We start from the raw sequence: 18,269 nt of genomic DNA, 5'->3' as shown, positions 1-18,269 counted from the left end.
AACTTGTTCTTCAGAGTTGCTCATAAACCCTGTGGACTCTGCAATAGTACCATCAGTTAGATACAGTCACAGCTGACTGTAGAGTGATATCAGTGCTAATTAATAGATTGATGTTGCAGGGCAGCAACATGCTTCATGGTTTTATTGCTGGCCCTGTCTTGCTCAACACATTTATGCACAAGTTGAATGAACACAGAAAGTACGCTTATGAAATTTGTGGATGACACAAGGTTGAGAGGGAAAACCAACTGTATAGTTGATTGAAGAACTTGAACTCAAATGTTCTCAGTAAGTGACAGAATCAAAATGATTGTGACCAGCTAAGAATAACAGGCCTAAACAAACAAAATGAAGTATAACCAGATATATTTAAACTTTCCTCTTTAGGTTGATCAAGGCAACTATCAGTTAGAAAGGCCCATCCCAAACTTCAGTGTGCATCACAATCCCCGGGGGATCTTGCTAGAAAGAAGCATCTCATTCAAAAGGTCTGGGGTGGGGGCTGGGCGTGGTGGCTCACGCCTGTAATTCCAACACTTTGGGAGGCCGAGGCAGGAGGATCGCTTCATCTCAGGAGTTTAAGACCAGCCTGCGAAACATGGTGAAACCCCATCTCTACAAAAAACCCAAAAATTAGCTGGATGTGGCCGGGCACAGTGACTCACACCTGTAATCCTAGCACTTTGGGAGGCTGAGGTGGGAGGATTGCCTGAGCTGAGTTTGAGACCAGCCTTGGGAACTTGGTGAAACCCCATCTCTAATAAAATACAAAAAATTAGCTGGGTGTGGTGGGTGGTGCCTGTAATCCCAGCTACTCAGGAGGCTGAGGCGGGAGAACTGTTTGAACCCAGGAGGCAGAGGTTGCAGTGAGCTGAGATTGCATCACTGCACTCTAGCCTGGACAACAGAGAGAGACTCTGTCTCAAAAATAAATAAATTTAAAAATAAAATAAAATACATTAGCAGGATATGGTGGCACATACCTGTGGTCCCAGCTACTCGGGAGGCCGAGACAGGGAGATCACTTGAGGTCAGGAGTCGAGACCAGCCTGGGCAACATGGCGAAACTCCATCTCTACTAAAAAGAAAATATGTGTGTGTATATATATATATAAATATTTATATATACATATATTTATATATATATATAAATATATATACGTATATATATTTATATATAAATATATATGTATATATATTTATATATATATATATATACACACACACATACACATATATATAAATTAGCCGGGTATGGTGGCACACGCTGGTAGTCCCAGCTACTCCAGAGGCTGAGGCAGGAGAATTGCCTGAACCCAGGAGGCAGAGGTTGCAGTGAACCGAGATTGCACTATTGCACTCCAGCCTGGGTGACAGAGCAAGACCCCATCTCAAAAAAAAAAAAAAAAAAAAAAACAAGTCTGGGGTGAGGCTTGAATCCTACGTTTCTTGCAAGTTCCCAGTTGATACCAATGCTGCTGGTCCATGGGCCACACTGAATAGTGAGAGTGAAAAGCGCTAGGATGATTAATCACAGTCTTAACTTTGTACCTACAGAATTATGGAATTCTAAGTAGTAAATGGGCACACTGTCTTTCCTACTCCCCAAGCCCCACCTGCTGTGCTGCATTTAGTGTGGGGAGCCATATTTTAATGTGGCCTTTATGATATTAGAATACAACCAAGAAAACAATAAAAATACAGAGAAATCTAGAATTTCCACTGTGAGAACTGAAAGAGCTGGGATCCATCAGCCTGGAGAAGGGAATAATAAGTGTAGGAAAGAAAATGGGTAGCTTTCCTTAGATTTTTAAAATACCATTAGGTGGGAGAGAGTAGCCCTAAGCATTTAAAGAAAATCTCAGTGTAGGGTGTAGGGATCAAGAGTCCAGGCTCTGAGGTTAGACAGATCTATGTTCAAATCTTAACACCACTTTCTCTGTGACTGACTTCCAGTAAATTACCTAGTCGCTTGACACAGAAGTGTCTTTATCATATAATAAAAATATTAAGAGCAGTAGCCATCTGTATCAGTTAATTCGGCTGTTAACTGCTATCACAGAAATATTGTGTTAGTGTCTTACACATCAGAGCCTTATTTCTCACTTGTATGTAGTCCAAAATGGGTGTTCTGGATTAGCAGGCAGTTTTGCACTAAACGAAGATTCAGTGACGTAGGGCTCCTTCCATCTGGTGGCTCTGCCATTTTCATCACCAACCTTCCAAGGTCACCATGAAAGGGAAAGAGCATGCAAGATCATGTGTGGAGCCCGGGCGCAGTGGCTCATGCCTGTAATCCCAGCACTTTGGGAGGCTGAGGGGGTAAGATCGCTTGAGCTTAGAGTTTGAGACCAGCCTGGGCAACATAGCGAAACCTCGTCTCTACTAAAAATACAAAAATTAGCTGGACATGGTGCTATGTGTCTGTAGTCTCAGTGACTCGGGAGCCTGAGGTGGGAGAATCACTTGAGCCTGGGAAGTCAAGGCTGCAGTGAGCCAAGATCGTGTCACTGTATTCCAGCCTGAGTGAGAGAGCAAGACCCTGTCTCAAATACATAAATAAAAAGCTCATGCATGGCAGGTTATCATGAGCCATATCTGAAAGTGTCACACATCCCTTCTGCCTACATCTCATTGGCTGGACCTCAGGCACCAGGCCACATTTAACTATGAGGAGGCTTAAAAATGTGGTCTAGCTGCACAGCCAAGGGAAAACGAGTTCAGTGAACTGCTAGCCCCTCTCTGCCACTCTCTATCAGAAGGCTGTTGTGAGGATTAAGTTAGATAATGCAGGTAAGATGCTTAGTTTGACATAGTATCTGATACATAGGGATCAGCAAATTGCTAGTTATGTGCTTTTGGAAGAAAAAAGTAAGTCCCAAATATTAAATTGTAGGAAGGCAGATTTCAAAATCAAACCAAGACAGAACATAAAGAGTAACAGGACAGTTCAATTGTGAATTCTAGGATAAGGTAGAACTATTCAAGTAGAAGGCTTGTTTCAGGGATGCTGAAGGGAATTCCTTTAGTAGATGGAACGCTGAGCTGGGTAAACTTTAGATATGCTGAGGAATATCAAGAACCTTGGGCTTCACACATGTGGCTTGATTCTAAGTGGATTTATGCTTAAATGTGGTAGACTAGACCACATCAGCATCGTCATTCTTTGTAACCTAGTCTGCATCTTAATAATCAATATCACTCAGTAAACTTGAAATAGACTTAAGCAGATAGAGGTTACAAAACCCTATCTTTTGCTTGGTTTGACATCTTTCTCTCCTTATCTCCATGCCTACCTCTGCATCTTTCCAAAAGATGAATTAAAACTTCATCTTGGGAACCTCAGATCTGAGTACTCCCTAGAGATAACCGAAGAGACTGATCATGAAAGAAATGTGAGAATCTGGTAGCTGATTGTTCCTATGTTAACATCTTAGGCCAAGCCTGCTGTTTTTGGATCTTTCCATACTGCATCAGATAGATTTTTCTGCAAGATTCTCCCTAGAGTATGTGGAAACTTCTAAGGGCCTTTTCCCCAAACCCCTGCCAACTATTGGTTTAGTTATTCAATACATTCACACATAGTAGAGAGAGGATGGCTTTTTTAAATTACAGTAGGCAAAACACATATTCTTTTAAAAATTAGTTAAGATCTGTTTAATATTCTAGGCACAAAAGAAATCTGATAAAAATCTGCACTGCCTGTAGTGGTCTTCAATTTACAACTTGCCACCAACTCCCAGCTCCAGAGGCTAATGCCCAATGGTGGCATCTGCAGTTAAGTCAATAAAGCTACTCTTGATATTTCTCTAATTTCCAAGTCTCCTCAGTGATGCATCTCTCCCCAGTCATTCTGAGTTTTGCTCCCTCCTTTCCATCTCCAATAACACAGGTCTCCACCTGAAAAGCAAGCCTGCCAGTGTCAGATAAATTAACTTGTTTGGTTTAGTGGTACCAGACCCCTAGCTGCTTTTGGAAGCAGACAGAGAACAGTAACTGATATTTTCCAAATATTAGCATGTTCTCATTTTAGGAGAACTAGAGTCTCCTGAAGTTCTTGGAGATAGAACCTTGGTATATTTATATTTAAAATGTTCTAATACTTGGTATCTGTTAGAATCAACACTTCCACATGAAATAAATTTATGATTTGCTCATGGTGTGGAGAATTTCCTTAAGAACTGTTAACATGTAAATAGCATGCGAAATCTCAAGTCTTCTGAATACCTTCACTTGACTATACGGTACTACTCTAAACACCAGGACGACACTGTGTTAACCACACCAAAGACATTTCTCAGGACAGTCACCTACTAGGAACTTCCCAACCTTGCCTGAAGTGGAAGAGAAGTGAAAAAAGGTGAAAACCACTCTCTTGACAGACCTCAAGATTCTGTTTCCAGTGTAAAGAGACACAAAATCAACCCCTACACATCTTAGCCATAAGATTTTCGCTATTATTAAAGCCAAGGATAGAAAGTAGAAGAGCTATCGGGAATATAAAGTCACAAGGCATATGCTCCTTTGGTGGGGTGAACACTATCCTCCCAAAATTCACATTGACCCAGAACTTCAAAAGGGGACCTTATTTGGAAACAGTGTCTTCGCAAATGTAACTAGTTAAATGTGAAGATGAGATTATACACTTGTGTGTAGTCCAAGTGACGGCCCTCAGGGAGGAGGGCCCTCCAACTGGTGTTTTTATAAGAGGAGGAGAGGACACAGAAAGACACAGAGAAGACTATGTGAACACAGACACAGACATTGTCATTTTGTTCCCACAACCAGCAGCTTCCAGAGGCTGGAAGAGGCAAGGAAGGATTCTCCCCTAGAGCCTTTAGAGTGAGGGCGGCCCTGCCGACCTTGGATTTGGGCTTCTAGCCTCCAGAACTGTGAGAATAAATTTCTGTTGCCTTAAGTCACCCAGTTTGTGTCATTTGTTACAGCAGCCCTAGAAAACGGATGCAGCCAATATAGGTCAATGGCAATGCTTGTATCCTTAATTGGGTCTGGTCCAGCAGCACACACACACTTTTTGATAATGGCAGAAAGTACAGAAGACACAAAGCACTATTTGTTCAATTTTCTTCCTTCCCTTAGCATTAAAGGCAACCAGTATCACTTTTATAAGAATTAAGATTGCAAAGAAGTACCCAGTGAGATTAAACTATTGAGAGTTGAAAGTTTAAAGGACCTGTGGAGACCCCCAGCACAACTTCCCACTTGTATTTAGGGAATTGGAGGCCTCAGCCATAAGATGTCGTCAAGAAGCCAACCATCAAGTCCTGACCTTTCCTTCATTCTCAGGCAAAGCCTCCATTAATATCACAAATATGAAAAGTTATCAGTCCTATAGCCTAAACCTCAAAAGTTACATTTCTATACTAGCTTTGAATCTAAATAATTTGCATAGAGTTATGGCAATTTTTCTTCCACAATACCTTAACATGTAGAGAACCCTGCAAGCAATGACGAGACTAAATGGGTACTTTCATTTCACCCATAACGACAGCAAATTGAAACACCTTAAACAAATCCATATGCTGTTTGAGGAAATGAGAAACATGGCCTCAACATCACTTTGAGGGACAGAATTCAAAAGCGATGCTTCATTCTCCTAGTTGTTTTTCTTCTCATTTCCCCCAGCATTTCCAAAAGTACATCAGTAAGACACAATGCTGGCTCAACAGTGTGATCTAAAACATCCACAGAGTTAGCACAGGAAAAAAAGGCTAGAAAGAAATGCATCAAAATATTAACAGTGCCACGTGTGTTTTCATTTTCCTTATATTTTTATTTTCCAAATTTTCTGCAATGAGAATATATCACTCATAATCAAGGAAAAATCTTTGAGGAAGATGAAAGGTTTACAGGCAACCCTCTAACTCCTTTTCTAAAATTTCTTAGAAAGAGAAACTGTGAACAATTTACCTAGACAACAAAGGTGGGGGACTTTACTGTATCCTCTTTTGTACCTTTTGAATTTGGACAGTGTATATACATTAATTGTCCCCATCTTACATTTCCAAAATTTGCCTTTTCTCCCCTATATGACCATCATAACTAGTCAAAGTAAATATTTTCTTTACTAAACATATTTTCTCTTTTTGGGCCTCTCAATCTTTTGCCTTAGAAGGCCCTAGAATACAAGACTTAAGAGTATTTTGGGTATCAGGCATCCCATCAGGGATTACTCCGAGGAATCTCAGATTTAGATCATCCCTATTCTGATCTATTCATTAATTTTTAATCAGAAATATAAATCTTACAGAAAAGAGGTTGGAGCGATCCTAAATTCAGGTTGGTTTCCAGGATACTAGTGGTTCATGGTGGGAGGATGCTGTCAGAGAAACTTTATAATTACAACTGGAATACTCAATCCTTCCCTTAAATGACTTTTCTTCTTTCCCTCTCTGCACCTCCTCATCTTGGGAAATCTCTACTCCCCTTATGATGCATGCCTCTTTGGTAAAGAAACACTGTGATCTACAAAATAGTAAGAAAACTTGTGACTAAACCCCTTGAGGAAACATTCATGTGTTGTTTTCCCAAAGATTACAGCAAGACTCTACCAAGACTCCTGACCTGGAACACAGTATAAATTGAATTAAGAATAACAGGGTTTTGAAAATGGCAAAGGACAGATCAGTATGCTGTCATATGCAAATAAGGGGGAATATATAACTATGGGCTTATATATATATTGACTATGCTGGAAAGATGTATGAAATTGGCAAAAGTGGGTGAATCTAGGGAGGGGAGCAGGGGACCTGGGAAGGTCTGAGTAAGATAGTTTTTTTGCTATGCTTTTTTATACTGCTTGAATATTCACCATGTATCTATAGCGTTTTCAAGTAATGACATGGTTTCTTCACTGCTTCCAATTCCACAGGAAACTTATTAGGCAAAGCCACCGACATAACAATTATTCTGTCAAATGGCTCCACTGTATTATCGTACCTTTCTCCTTCTAGCCTCCCCATTACCCAATCCCCAATGCAATATATAACAATCTCACATGATCTTAGACTATCTATAAATAAGACACTAAGGTGCATGCATTCGGCCAGTGACTTTCATCAGTATAATATGGTACTGGAGGCCAGGCATGGTGGCTCACGCCTGTAATCCCAGCACTTTGGGAGGCCAAGGCGGGAGGATCACCTGAGGTCAGGAGTTCAAGACCAGCCTGGCCAACATGGAGAAACCCCATCTCTACTAAAAATACAAAAATTAGCTGGGTATGGTGGTCCATACCTGTAAACCCAGCTACTCGGGAGGCTGAGGCAGGAGAATCGCTTGAACTTGGGAGGTGGAGGTTGCAGTGAGGCAAGATGGTGCCACTGCACTCCAGCCTGGGCAACAGAGTGAGACTCTGTCTCAAAAAAAAAAAAAAAAAAAAAAGGTACTAGAGGCAGACAGGAAGTAGAACTATGCCATTCAAAATCTGTAAAACAATAATAACCAACATACATAGCCATGTGCCACATAATACTGTATTTTCATAGTACCTTGTCTATGTTTAGGTATGTTTAGAAACACAAATAGCATTGTATTACAATTGCTGTATTCAGTACAGTAACAGGCTGTACAGGTTTGTAACCTAGGAGAAATAGGCTACACCATATAGCCTAGGTGTGTAGTAGGCTACACCATCCAGGTTTAAGTATACTCTATGATATTTGCATGACAAAACTGCCTGATGCTTTCTTAGAACATATGCCCATGGTCTCTGTCATTAAGTGATGCAGGACTGTATACTGTTCACTACATGTTCTAGCACTGCTCACATATAAAGCACTTAGAACAGTGCTTTACATATGACAATGCATTGAAGTCCCCCAACCACCTCACAGGTGGTTCCTATTATATATACATAAGAAAACAAAGGCACAGCAAAGTTAAATAATTTGCCAAGGTCACACGCTGGAAAGAGGCAGGACTAAGATGGGAAGCCAGGGTGTGCTCTCACCCATAGCAATACTGCTTCAGTACCACCCATGGTAAAAGAACTTGGAGAGATGGCAACCTAACATTATTTTAAGAGTTGCCATTAAAATTGCTCTCATTGTGGTTTACCAACAAAGCCAAAAGTCTTCAGATGACTTCCTCGGGAATATTTTCTTCCTACAAATATTCAACGTGGCAAGGTCTACATAGGCTGTGATGCTTCTACTTTATATATCTGTATTATTTTCTATATCTATATACAGTGTATAGTAATATACTCTATTACTTTATATTTCTATATCTCACCTAACCAGCCAGTGTTCAGCTATATGATGATCAACACTTTCGGTTTCTTGTTGGTACAGCACAGTCTCTCAATTGTTTACTGGAAGAAAAATAACAAAAATATCTACTGAAGACCAACTTCCAACTGGTGAAACAATTTTGGCAAAAAAGCAAATGCACCAATGTGATACAGCTGAAATGCATATGAAAATACTAAGCAGTATTAAAAAGTCAGAAAAAGATGCTGATATCAGCTATAAATCATGTCCACATGTAAAAAAAATAGTTCAGAGAGGCATATGAAAGTGTTTAAAAAGATATGTTAACAACAAAATAAAAACCGACTACTAGGTCGTGTATAAACATGTGACACATTATAGTTTTATCTCTGCACAATCACTGAGTCTTGCTGAGGAAAGTTTTATAAACAGTTGGTTGACAGTACAACTAGGCAAACAGATAAAGTCCAACTTAATCAGCTTGAGAACTTGGTTCCATATTTTTCTAAAGAATATGCCTTAACACTACTTGTGTTCTCTGCTGTAACCACGACTAACTAATACAAATATTCTTAATTCTAAATAAAGTTTTTCCAAAATTCTTACAAAATTTACCTCAAATGCAGGTCTTAAGAAATATTAAACTTTACTTTTTTATTTTAAAGAGAAGAATCAAAGATGTTCAGCAGGAGACCATTTAAAAGATCGTTCAGTCATATTTAAAGTAAATGGGGGCTGGGCACGGTGGCTCACGCCTGTAATCCCAGCACTTTGGGAGGTGGGTGGATCACTTGGGGTCAGGAGTTCGAGGCCAGCCTGACCAATGTGGTGAAACCCCGCCTCTACTAAAAATATAAAATTAGACGGGTGTGGTGACACAACCCTGTAATCCCAGCTACTTGGGAGGCTGAGGCAGGAGAATCGCTTGAACCCAGGAGGCAGAGGTTGCAGTGAGCCAAAATCGCACCACTGCACTCTAGTCTGGGCAACAGAGCAAGACTCCGTCTCAAAAAAAAAAAAAAAAGAAAGAAAAAAAAAGGAAATGGGTTTGGGCATGGTGGTTACACCTGTAATCTTAGCACTTTGGGAGGCTGAGGCAGGAGAATCACTTGAGCCCAGGAGTTCAATACCAGCCTGTGCAACACAGCAATGACCCATCTCTACAAAAAAATTACAAAATTAGCTGGGCAAGGTGGTACTCATCAGTAGTTCCAGCTACTTGGGAGGCTGAGGTGGGAGGACCGCCTGAGCCCAAGAGTTCAAGGTTACAGTGAGCCATCATCACACAACTGCACTCCAGCTTTGGGTGACAGAGTGAGACCCTGGATCTAAAGAGTAAGACCCTATATCTAAAATATAGAAACAAATCAAAGTAAATAGATGAAATGGGTAGTTTAATGTAAAATACACCTCAGTAGAGTTTCTTTAAAAAAGTAAACAGATGGAGAATTTCTGGTACTTTTTAACTGTTCATCACCCAAGATAAATATATGTATATGTGTGTATATAAACATACACACACACACACACACACACTTTTTTTTGAGATGGAGTCTCACTCTTGTCACCCAGGCTGGAGTGCAATGGCATGATCTCGGCTCACTGCAACCTCCGCCTCCCGAGTTCAAATGATTCTCCTGCCTCAGCCTCCCAAGTAGATGGGATTACAGGTGCCTGACACCCCACCTGGCTAATTTTTATATTTTTAGTAGAGACGGGGTTTTGCCATGTTGACCAGGTTAGTTTTGAACTGCTGACTTCGTGATCCACCCACCTCAGCCTACCAAAGTGCTGGGATTACAGGTGTGAGCCACCGTGCCAGGCCACACTTTGTTTTGAGATGGGGTCTTGCTCTGTCGTCCAGGCTGGAGTGCAGTGGTGTGATCATAGCTCACTGCAGCTTCAATCTCCTGGGCTCAAGCAATTCTCCTGCCTAACCCTCCTGAGTTGCTGGGACTACAGGTGCACATCACCACACCCAGCTAATTCTTTCATTTTTTGTAGAGGTGGGCCTTGCTATGTTGCCCAGGTTGTCTCAACCTGGCCTCAAGCAATCCTCCCACCTTGGCCTCCCTAAGTGCTGGGGATTACAGGTGTGAGGCCCAGCTGCAAAATAAATATTGAAGGCAGAGGGTCATGAACTCCAATGCCTAAATGAATCAGGCAAGGGAAGGTAAACTTATGCCTGTGTATCTCAAGTAGACAGCTGCTGGTTAGCTCTGGTGGATTGTTGCCATACAAAAGGATATAGCTAGGGATTCCAGATCTTCTAATTTCTCAAAAGAAATGGAAATATAGATTCTCATGAATTAAAACATTGGCAATACCGTGTGAGTCAAGGAGAATGCATTTGTAGATCAAATCTACTCCAAGCCCACCATTTTGCAAGCTGCACAGAAGAATACCTTGGATACATTATTTTTTCTTTCTTGTGTAAGATATATTTCACAAGACAAAGTTTAAAAATGAATATTAAAAATAAATTTTGAAAAATACCTCAGTTAAAAAACTCTGATAGGCAAGAAAATCTTTTGTAATGAGTATGCCTAGCTTTCTTTGTGAATCAAATAGCATGCAAATTTACAACTATTTCAAAGAAAGTGATACAACAACTTGGATCTGAAGTGACTTTCTGGAACCAAAATGCCCATACTCCAAAGTAATTCACAATCCGAGCTAGGAAAAATTCACAGCCCAGCAATTTGAGCACATCAGGGGCTAACTACTAAGGACAATGGTTTTCAAAGTCAGTGACTGAGCAAAGTTATTCTTATAATAAAATAATTATTTTAATGAAGTATTTGAAATAATTTTAAACATCTGATCAGTAAGATTATACACAAATGAGTATGCTGCACTTTACAAAAAATAAAGGTAAGCATTTAAATATACAAAAACAACTTTGGATAAAGATCTCTTCTTAAAGTACTCCTTTAACATACACATAATTTATAGCATTTTACATAACTTGCTGAAACAAAAAAAAATGTGGCCAATTTAAAATTTACTATACTGTAGAATATGGCCATAACAGTCCCAATGGGAAGAACAGGATGAAGAATAACATACGTGAGGTGTTTTTTTTTTTTCCCTTCAATTCTTATAAGTATAGCATTTCCCATTTTTGAAATACCTTCTTGGAGGATTCAATCACTTTTTTCTGTATGTGATTCTAACTACAGTGATTATTTTTCACCGGCTGTATTCCACACACGTGGAATTTTCTTTCTTTTTTTTTTTTAAAGAGGGTTTGCTTTGTCCGTCAGCTTCTTCCTCAGGTGAACACATATAACTTGCTTCTCATATTTAGAGCTCATATCCCCAAGAGTGAGATATTGACAGTACCTTTTAAGTACAGAATCCAACATAAAGTCCTATTGTTAAAAATTTCTCATCATCAATTAGGATTTTTTAAATGTGCCAACATGCTTAAAAATTAGGATAACTAAAATATATTATGACAGAAGGAACTATAAAAACTATCCTTCTTGGGATGTAAAACAATACAAAACAAAAAATAACATTTTCCTTTTGAAATACTCTAATTTGAAAACATCTGGTACATTCTCCTTTCTGGTTGTGCTGTGATTTTTTTTGCCCATCAACAAAACATGTACCAGTTGTTTTGGAGTTCCGATTCTACCTCTTCCCCTCTTGGGCATATGAAGCACATTTCCTGTTTTATGATACCATTTTCACATTCCCCTCATCAGTTTGAAAGCAACGCCCTAACGTTCCTTCTAATACTTTGCACCTTTTCCATTTTTTCAACAAGATATATCAGTAGATTCAATTTTAAGGTTTCCCTGACAAGCATGTCCCCTCACTTGGTACCAGAAACGGCATATGGTGATATGAAGCAGAGAATTAGCAACCCCAGGCACAATCTATCCCCATTTGTCTTGTTTTGACAACACTGGAACTCAGCCGACCAAAGTCACCACAGTGGCCTGTCACGTACAGAAGGTGACTGTCATAGTTAGCTAAGCAACTTCTGATTCCAGCCCAGAAAACCTACCACTTTGGGACAGGTTCAATATAGAATGAAATAGTCAATCTTGTATTTTCTTATGCCTCTTCCTTTCTCCTGCATCTCAATGCATGCTGTATTAGGGAAGGACACCTCACCTGCTACAATTTGGCAAATGAGGCAGGTAGTAACAAATAGGGCCTTAACTTGCTTTAATTTAATGCACAGATAGGCAGATGCCTAATTCTGTGCAAAGTGTATTTCATAACTGATTTTCAGAAGACAAAGATGAATCTGAGTCTGTAAGAGTCCCATGAGATGGATAGGTAAGAGTTAATAAAGTTTCTAACTGTAAACAATGCTCTTTCATGTTGGTGATTATTTTCCAGAAATTGAAATTTCAGGACAGTGCAACAATGCTCTTTGTGTCTTCTTTGGCAGTAAATAGCAAGGATCTGGATGGAAGAGTGGAGTGGTCACTTCAGAAGGGCCAGGTATAGAGCTCGAGAATACTTCATCTCCCGTTCCTGTTCCATACAAAATATCAAGTCCCTGAGGCAGATTCTCGTGATTCTTGGACGATGCAACTGTTTGGTGGCTGTCAGGCTGGATGTCCCAGAAGCAAGAAGGTTGTCTTTTAAGCCCTAAAAATAATAAAAGGAAAAGCAATTTGAAATAAAAATCTTTCATAAAGGGAAAGCCTGTCAATTCTAGCATGTCAGAGCCCACTACCCTCTGGTCACTGGGTTAGGTACTGGAGATAATGTAATGATGAAGACCTAACCCTGTCCTCCAGCAGCCAATCTCAAATGGCCATTAAACCTATCACCTGACCTCATTCATTCTTTCCTGCTCACCTGCAGCATGGCAATAGCCTCTGAACTGGTTTCTCCATTTCCAGGCTCTACTTTGCTCCATTCTTCCCGGTGCACTGCAGGCCAGACTTTCCCTCTTTAAAGGTCTTACACAAATCTTTTGAGAGTGAAAGACTTGTTTATCACTTTGATTGTGGTGATGATTTCAAAGTTGTATGCATACATAAAAATCTATCAAATGTAGACTTTAAATGTATGAAGTCTTTTGTATGTCAATAATAAAAAATAACAATGAAGGCCTTTCACGGTTCAGATCCCACCAGGCCATGGTTCCAAAATCTTCAATGGTTCCCATTGCTCAGAGCAGGTTCTTGAGAACCACGCTGAGCACTTTTCATATATTATCTCTTTTCTATCATACAAAATTGCAGCCAGTTATATAAGCGCTGTCCCCATTTATCAAATGAGGAAACTGAGCTTAGATAGGTTAAGCAATCTGTTCAAGGTCACACAGCAAAGTTGAGCTGTGACTCAGTTTCTAATTTGACCTAAAGTAAGTGCTCTGGTTGGGCACAGTAGCTCACGTCTGTAATCCCAGCACTTTGGGAGGCCGAGGTGGGTGGATCACCTGAGGTCAGGAGTTTGAGACCAGCCTGGCCAACATGGTGAAACCCCGTCTCTACTAAAAATAAAAAAATTAGCTGGGTGTGGTGGCGCATGCCTGTAATCCCAGCTACCAGGGAGGCTGAGGCAGTAGAATTGAACCCAGGAGGCGGAGGTTGCAGTGAGCTGAGATCCCGCCACTGCATTCCTGCCTGGGCAACAGAGCAAGACTCTGTCTCAAAAAAATGAAAATAATAAAAATAAAAATAAAAATAAAGCACTCTTAACCACTGTGCTATATTATCCACCATATCACGTATAAACCCATCACTCTGGCTTCCTTCGCTCTAGCCTCACTTCCCATTGCTCCTTTACAAGACATCTTAACTGCAGCCACATGGCTCCTCTGCCAATAGGCAGAGATTAGCAAAGAGGCCATTCTAGGCCAATCTACTCATCTTTTAAGACCCATTTCAAATGGGTCTACCTGTCCTTCATCCAAGGAAATCTCACTGTGGCAATTACCTTACGTTGTACTATAGTAATTTGTATATGCTCCCACCACCACTACATACCCACTAGACCATAAGCTTTCTGAGGACAAGGACTATGGTTTCTGTCTCCTCTAGGGCTTAGCAGAGTTCACAGAACAACACAAGTTATCCGCAATATTTTCTAAACTGAATGTACTGGTTTAAAACAGAACAACATGCATTCTAAATGTCATTTTAAAATGACGAAAACACAACACTCCTGTAATTAGGACAGTTTTCTGAATATGTTTACCAATATGAATTACCAATATGTCTATATACTATTACTTTTAATTGGAAGAAAAGAAAACACAGAACTCTCAAAAGATAATTTTGTAAAAATGAAATCCTTTAATTCTTTTTACCTTTGTTTCAAAACAAAATCCTTTGTTTCAAAAAAAGTCTCGATAGGACTGGCAACTCTCTTTTATCCACCCGAAAGACATACATAAGGAAAGATAACATAGGAAGAAAATCTGGTTCTGTTACTGTCCTTTTATAACAATTAAATTTTAATTACTCCTTCCACCTTTTTGGGTTTCTTGTTCTGATGGAGGGGAAGGAAATCTCTTAAGGTCTCCAAAACACCGTGGTCAAAATCAGTCAAACTTAATTCCATGCATGTTCACAGCATGACTTAGGGGTACTTTATCTGACGGACAAATAAAACTTCTTTAAGAGATACTACCCAGTTTTTGAGGGACATGATGTCACAGTCATATTTTTATACTCATTAAGTTAAACTTGTTCATAAGTATCCATGGAAAAAATTTTGGAAAGTCCACGTTCTAAAAGAGGGGAAAAAATTGGTCTCAGCTGCACAATTGTTTGGCTACTTATCCCAGAGCCCATCTACAGTATAGAGCCAGTCTCTCACCACTTCTGCAGGGTTCTTGGTAATGAATGCAATTTGTACAAGTGTAAGCCTCTGGTACTTCAGCTAAGCCTGGCAGTGAAGCACTAGCATGTTACTCTGCTAGCATCAACACTCAGAGATGGTGTAACTCAGATGTAACTTTAACTATTGTAAATTATTACCATCAAAATATCTTCATAAGATTTTTGCAGAATGGGACCAAAAGCTCAGTTTTGTTTGGAAAATTGAATAAAAAGTACATATTAGGAAGAAAGTTACTAAAACATGTAATTGGCAGTGAGTGGAAATTTTGTTGTTTACAGGAGTAACCCATTTAAAACTACAACATATTTAGGCCAAGGGAAGCAAATCGCTTGAGGTCAGGAGTTCGAGACCAGCCTGGCTAACATGGTGAAACTCCACCTCTAACAAAAAATAAATAAAAATGAGCCAGGCATGGTGGTGTGCATCTGTAAGCTCACTTACTCGGGAGACTGAGGTGGAAGAACTGCTTGAACTTGGGAGGCAGAGGTTGAAGTGAGCCAAGATCATGCCACTGCACTCCAGTCTGGGTGACAGAGTGAGACTCTGTCTTAAAAAACAAAAAACAACTACAATACATTTAACTAGAGGCAATTTCTTTAGCCATAAATTAGATACATTATGCTAAAACTGTAACTATATGTTTATAAATCTTCTAAGAGTTTTCCTAAAATCAGTACTTTGGTGTTTTATATGAGATTTTAAAATAACTGGCTAGACAGACATAATGTCCTGGCAATTCCACATCTATGTAAATACCCAGAAATATGCCATGGGTTCATCAAAAGATATGTATAAGGATGACTACTATTCACAAGAGCCCTAAGCTAGAAACAATCTGAGTGAGTACATTAAGAGTACAATAAATTGTGGAATAGTCATACCATGGAATAATACACAGCAATAACGACTGGGTAACATGAGAGAGTATCATAAAAATGTTCAATGAAAGGAACCAGACACAAAGGAATTCATACTGTATGATTCAATTTCTACCAAGTCCCAGAACAGGCAAAGCTTAAAAAAAGTCAGGAGAGTGAGTTCCCATGGGGGAGATGAGAAGTGATTAGAAAGAGACTGAAGTTTTCTGGAGTTCTGGTGATGTTTCCTTCTTGATCTAACTACTGCCTACATGAATGTGTTCATGCTGTGAAAACTGTGGTGAGCTTATGACTTGTGTACTTTCTATATTGATGCTATATTTCAATAAAAAATTAAATTGCTACCCCAAAAACCTTGCCTCAGGAGGAAATTAACATGGAAGCAAAGAGAGGGGGGAAAGGAAAGACAATAAGGCAAAATTGTCAAACAGAAAAAAAAAATAAAGAGACCTAATCATCTGAGTAAGGAACAAAGGGGTCACAGTTCATGTTTGTCATGTGACAAGCCTGAAGGATTCAGGGGAAAGAGCCATATTACAGCTGCCAGCACAGAGTTGAAAAGAAGGTCATTCCAACAGGATGCAGCAGAGAGCCTGAGGCAATGTTATAAATGAAAAAAACCCCAAGGGACATTCAGTAACCCAACAGAAATGTCTTTCATAATTCACAACTTTACGAAGGTGATAGCATTCTCTTCCCCCAAATAGCAGCTAACTTAGAAAGTCAATCTTTCTTGAATCTGAATACAAAATATATAGCATTTTTATTCCTGAGCTTTGATTTGGCAAAGTCCACAACTGTAACTTGTCAATCACAATGACCTGGCCAGAATAACCAGCTACTCTCAGTTATCCACAGTCAAGGGGGTAGACAGTGCACAGATAACTTACAGCCATAAAAACCAAACCTGCTTTTTCACCATCAGTTTTAATTTTCCTCTGCCTCACCAAGTCCTTTCCCCAGAGTTGACTAGGACTGATTTCTGGTCACATTAGAAATCACAAAGAATACTAATGTGGTTAAGGGCCCAGAGTCTGCAAGAAGAAGAAGAAGAAGAAAAAAAAAAAACGCTGTTTATTCTTCTCACTGTTAGTGTACTGTTCACTTCGGAAATAGAAGGTTTTCCCATGTAACTTTCTACATGAGGATATTCCTTAATCTGGATTCTTCACCTGGATGAAAATGAAAGATGAAACGACCAATTCATTTCCCAGGTGCACAAAAGATGTCCTAGGAAGCCGACTCAAACCTAAATGTTAACATCTTCTAAAATTGCCAGATCAATTATGTTAGCCTTCATAATTGTTACTCATTAATGTTACCCAGCCCACTAACAACTTATCTCACCTAATTTGTTTTGTTATACCACTGAACTAAGTTTCTTGTTTTTATAATGAAACTTCTGAGGAACTCTATTGCTCTAACAAGAAAAAATGGAAAATCATCAGTTATCAATTTTAGATAAATAACACCATTTTAATAATGATACTAAATAACCAAAAATAACTAGTAATCCAATTTTTATCCCTCAACTTAATACAGCAGTGTTGTGAAATAAAACCTTTAAAGATTTTTCTACTTCTTTTTCCACATTTCCTTAAGTTGGATGACTGCTCTAAGTCAGAAGCAGAAAGGACATCTTTATGAACCCAGTGGCTTCGGGAATCCTGTTGGGGTTTGCAGTGACTCCATACGGGCCTCTCCTCCCAAGAGCCACCATCCACGGTAATGTAGCTTCATGCTAGTCTACATTCTGATTCCATTCAAAATTATCTGGGTTACCGGGCACCTACTATGGGCAAGAACTGTGCTAGGTGGCATAAGATATACAGAACTGAATGGTGGCAAACACTCGTTGTCTCCTCCATAGGCAATCTCAAATTACTTAATTTCTCTGTGCCTCAGTTTCCGAATCTGCAAAATAGGGATAGTAACACTAATTATCTCATATGGCTGGTTTGAAGATTAAATGAGAATGGCATACGCTCTCTAAATGTTGGCCCTATTCTCATAATGAATTCCCTAGTCAGTAGGAAGGCACTGAAGGTTTACAAACAGGAAACAGTGTAATTCTAGCTCCAGACCTTTTTTCCCATCCCGTAGTTAAAACTAGTTAAACTTTTCCTACCTAGTTCCTATTCTCTCAAGTCTTCACTAAATCACTGGTTACTGAACTCAAGAGAAATCATTTGTGCTGCCATACTTACCTTGTCCCTCTCAGTGAAATTTCTGAATTTTAAGGGAGCCTTGAATGCCTAAAGCTCCAAAGTAGACTGATTGCCATTTCAGACATGTGACGGGTGGACAGTAAGTTTTTCTTACACCCCTCAAATTA

The 18,269-nt window shown here is 39.5% G+C and overlaps 1 protein-coding gene across 3 annotated transcripts in view; it reads right to left on the bottom strand.

Annotated features, from left to right (window-relative positions):
- Positions 1–1,013: 1,013 nt before the first annotated feature.
- The window catches only part of TAF4B (TATA-box binding protein associated factor 4b), a 180,265-nt gene continuing 163,009 nt past the window's right edge, over positions 1,014–18,269 (bottom strand). Inside the window, exons 15-16 of one of the 3 annotated variants that reach the window (XR_001711287.4) lie at positions 16,842–16,968; positions 11,002–12,848 (exon numbers count right to left, since the gene is read on the bottom strand). Coding sequence is in view for 2 of the 3 variants with exons in the window: in XM_016933481.4 (XP_016788970.1) it covers positions 12,681–12,848 (168 nt within the window). In the remaining variant the exon portion in view is untranslated. Of the gene's footprint in view, positions 1,076–11,001; positions 12,849–16,841; positions 16,969–18,269 lie in introns of those variants that run through there. The other 2 variants (XM_054672158.2, XM_016933481.4) reach the window with 2 other exon arrangements.

The sequence above is a fragment of the Pan troglodytes genome, chromosome 17 (assembly GCF_028858775.2).
Source record: "Pan troglodytes isolate AG18354 chromosome 17, NHGRI_mPanTro3-v2.0_pri, whole genome shotgun sequence".
Lineage (NCBI taxonomy): Eukaryota > Metazoa > Chordata > Mammalia > Primates > Hominidae > Pan > Pan troglodytes.
Note: the sequence above shows the minus strand (reverse complement) of the source record. Positions and strands in the feature narration are given on the sequence as shown.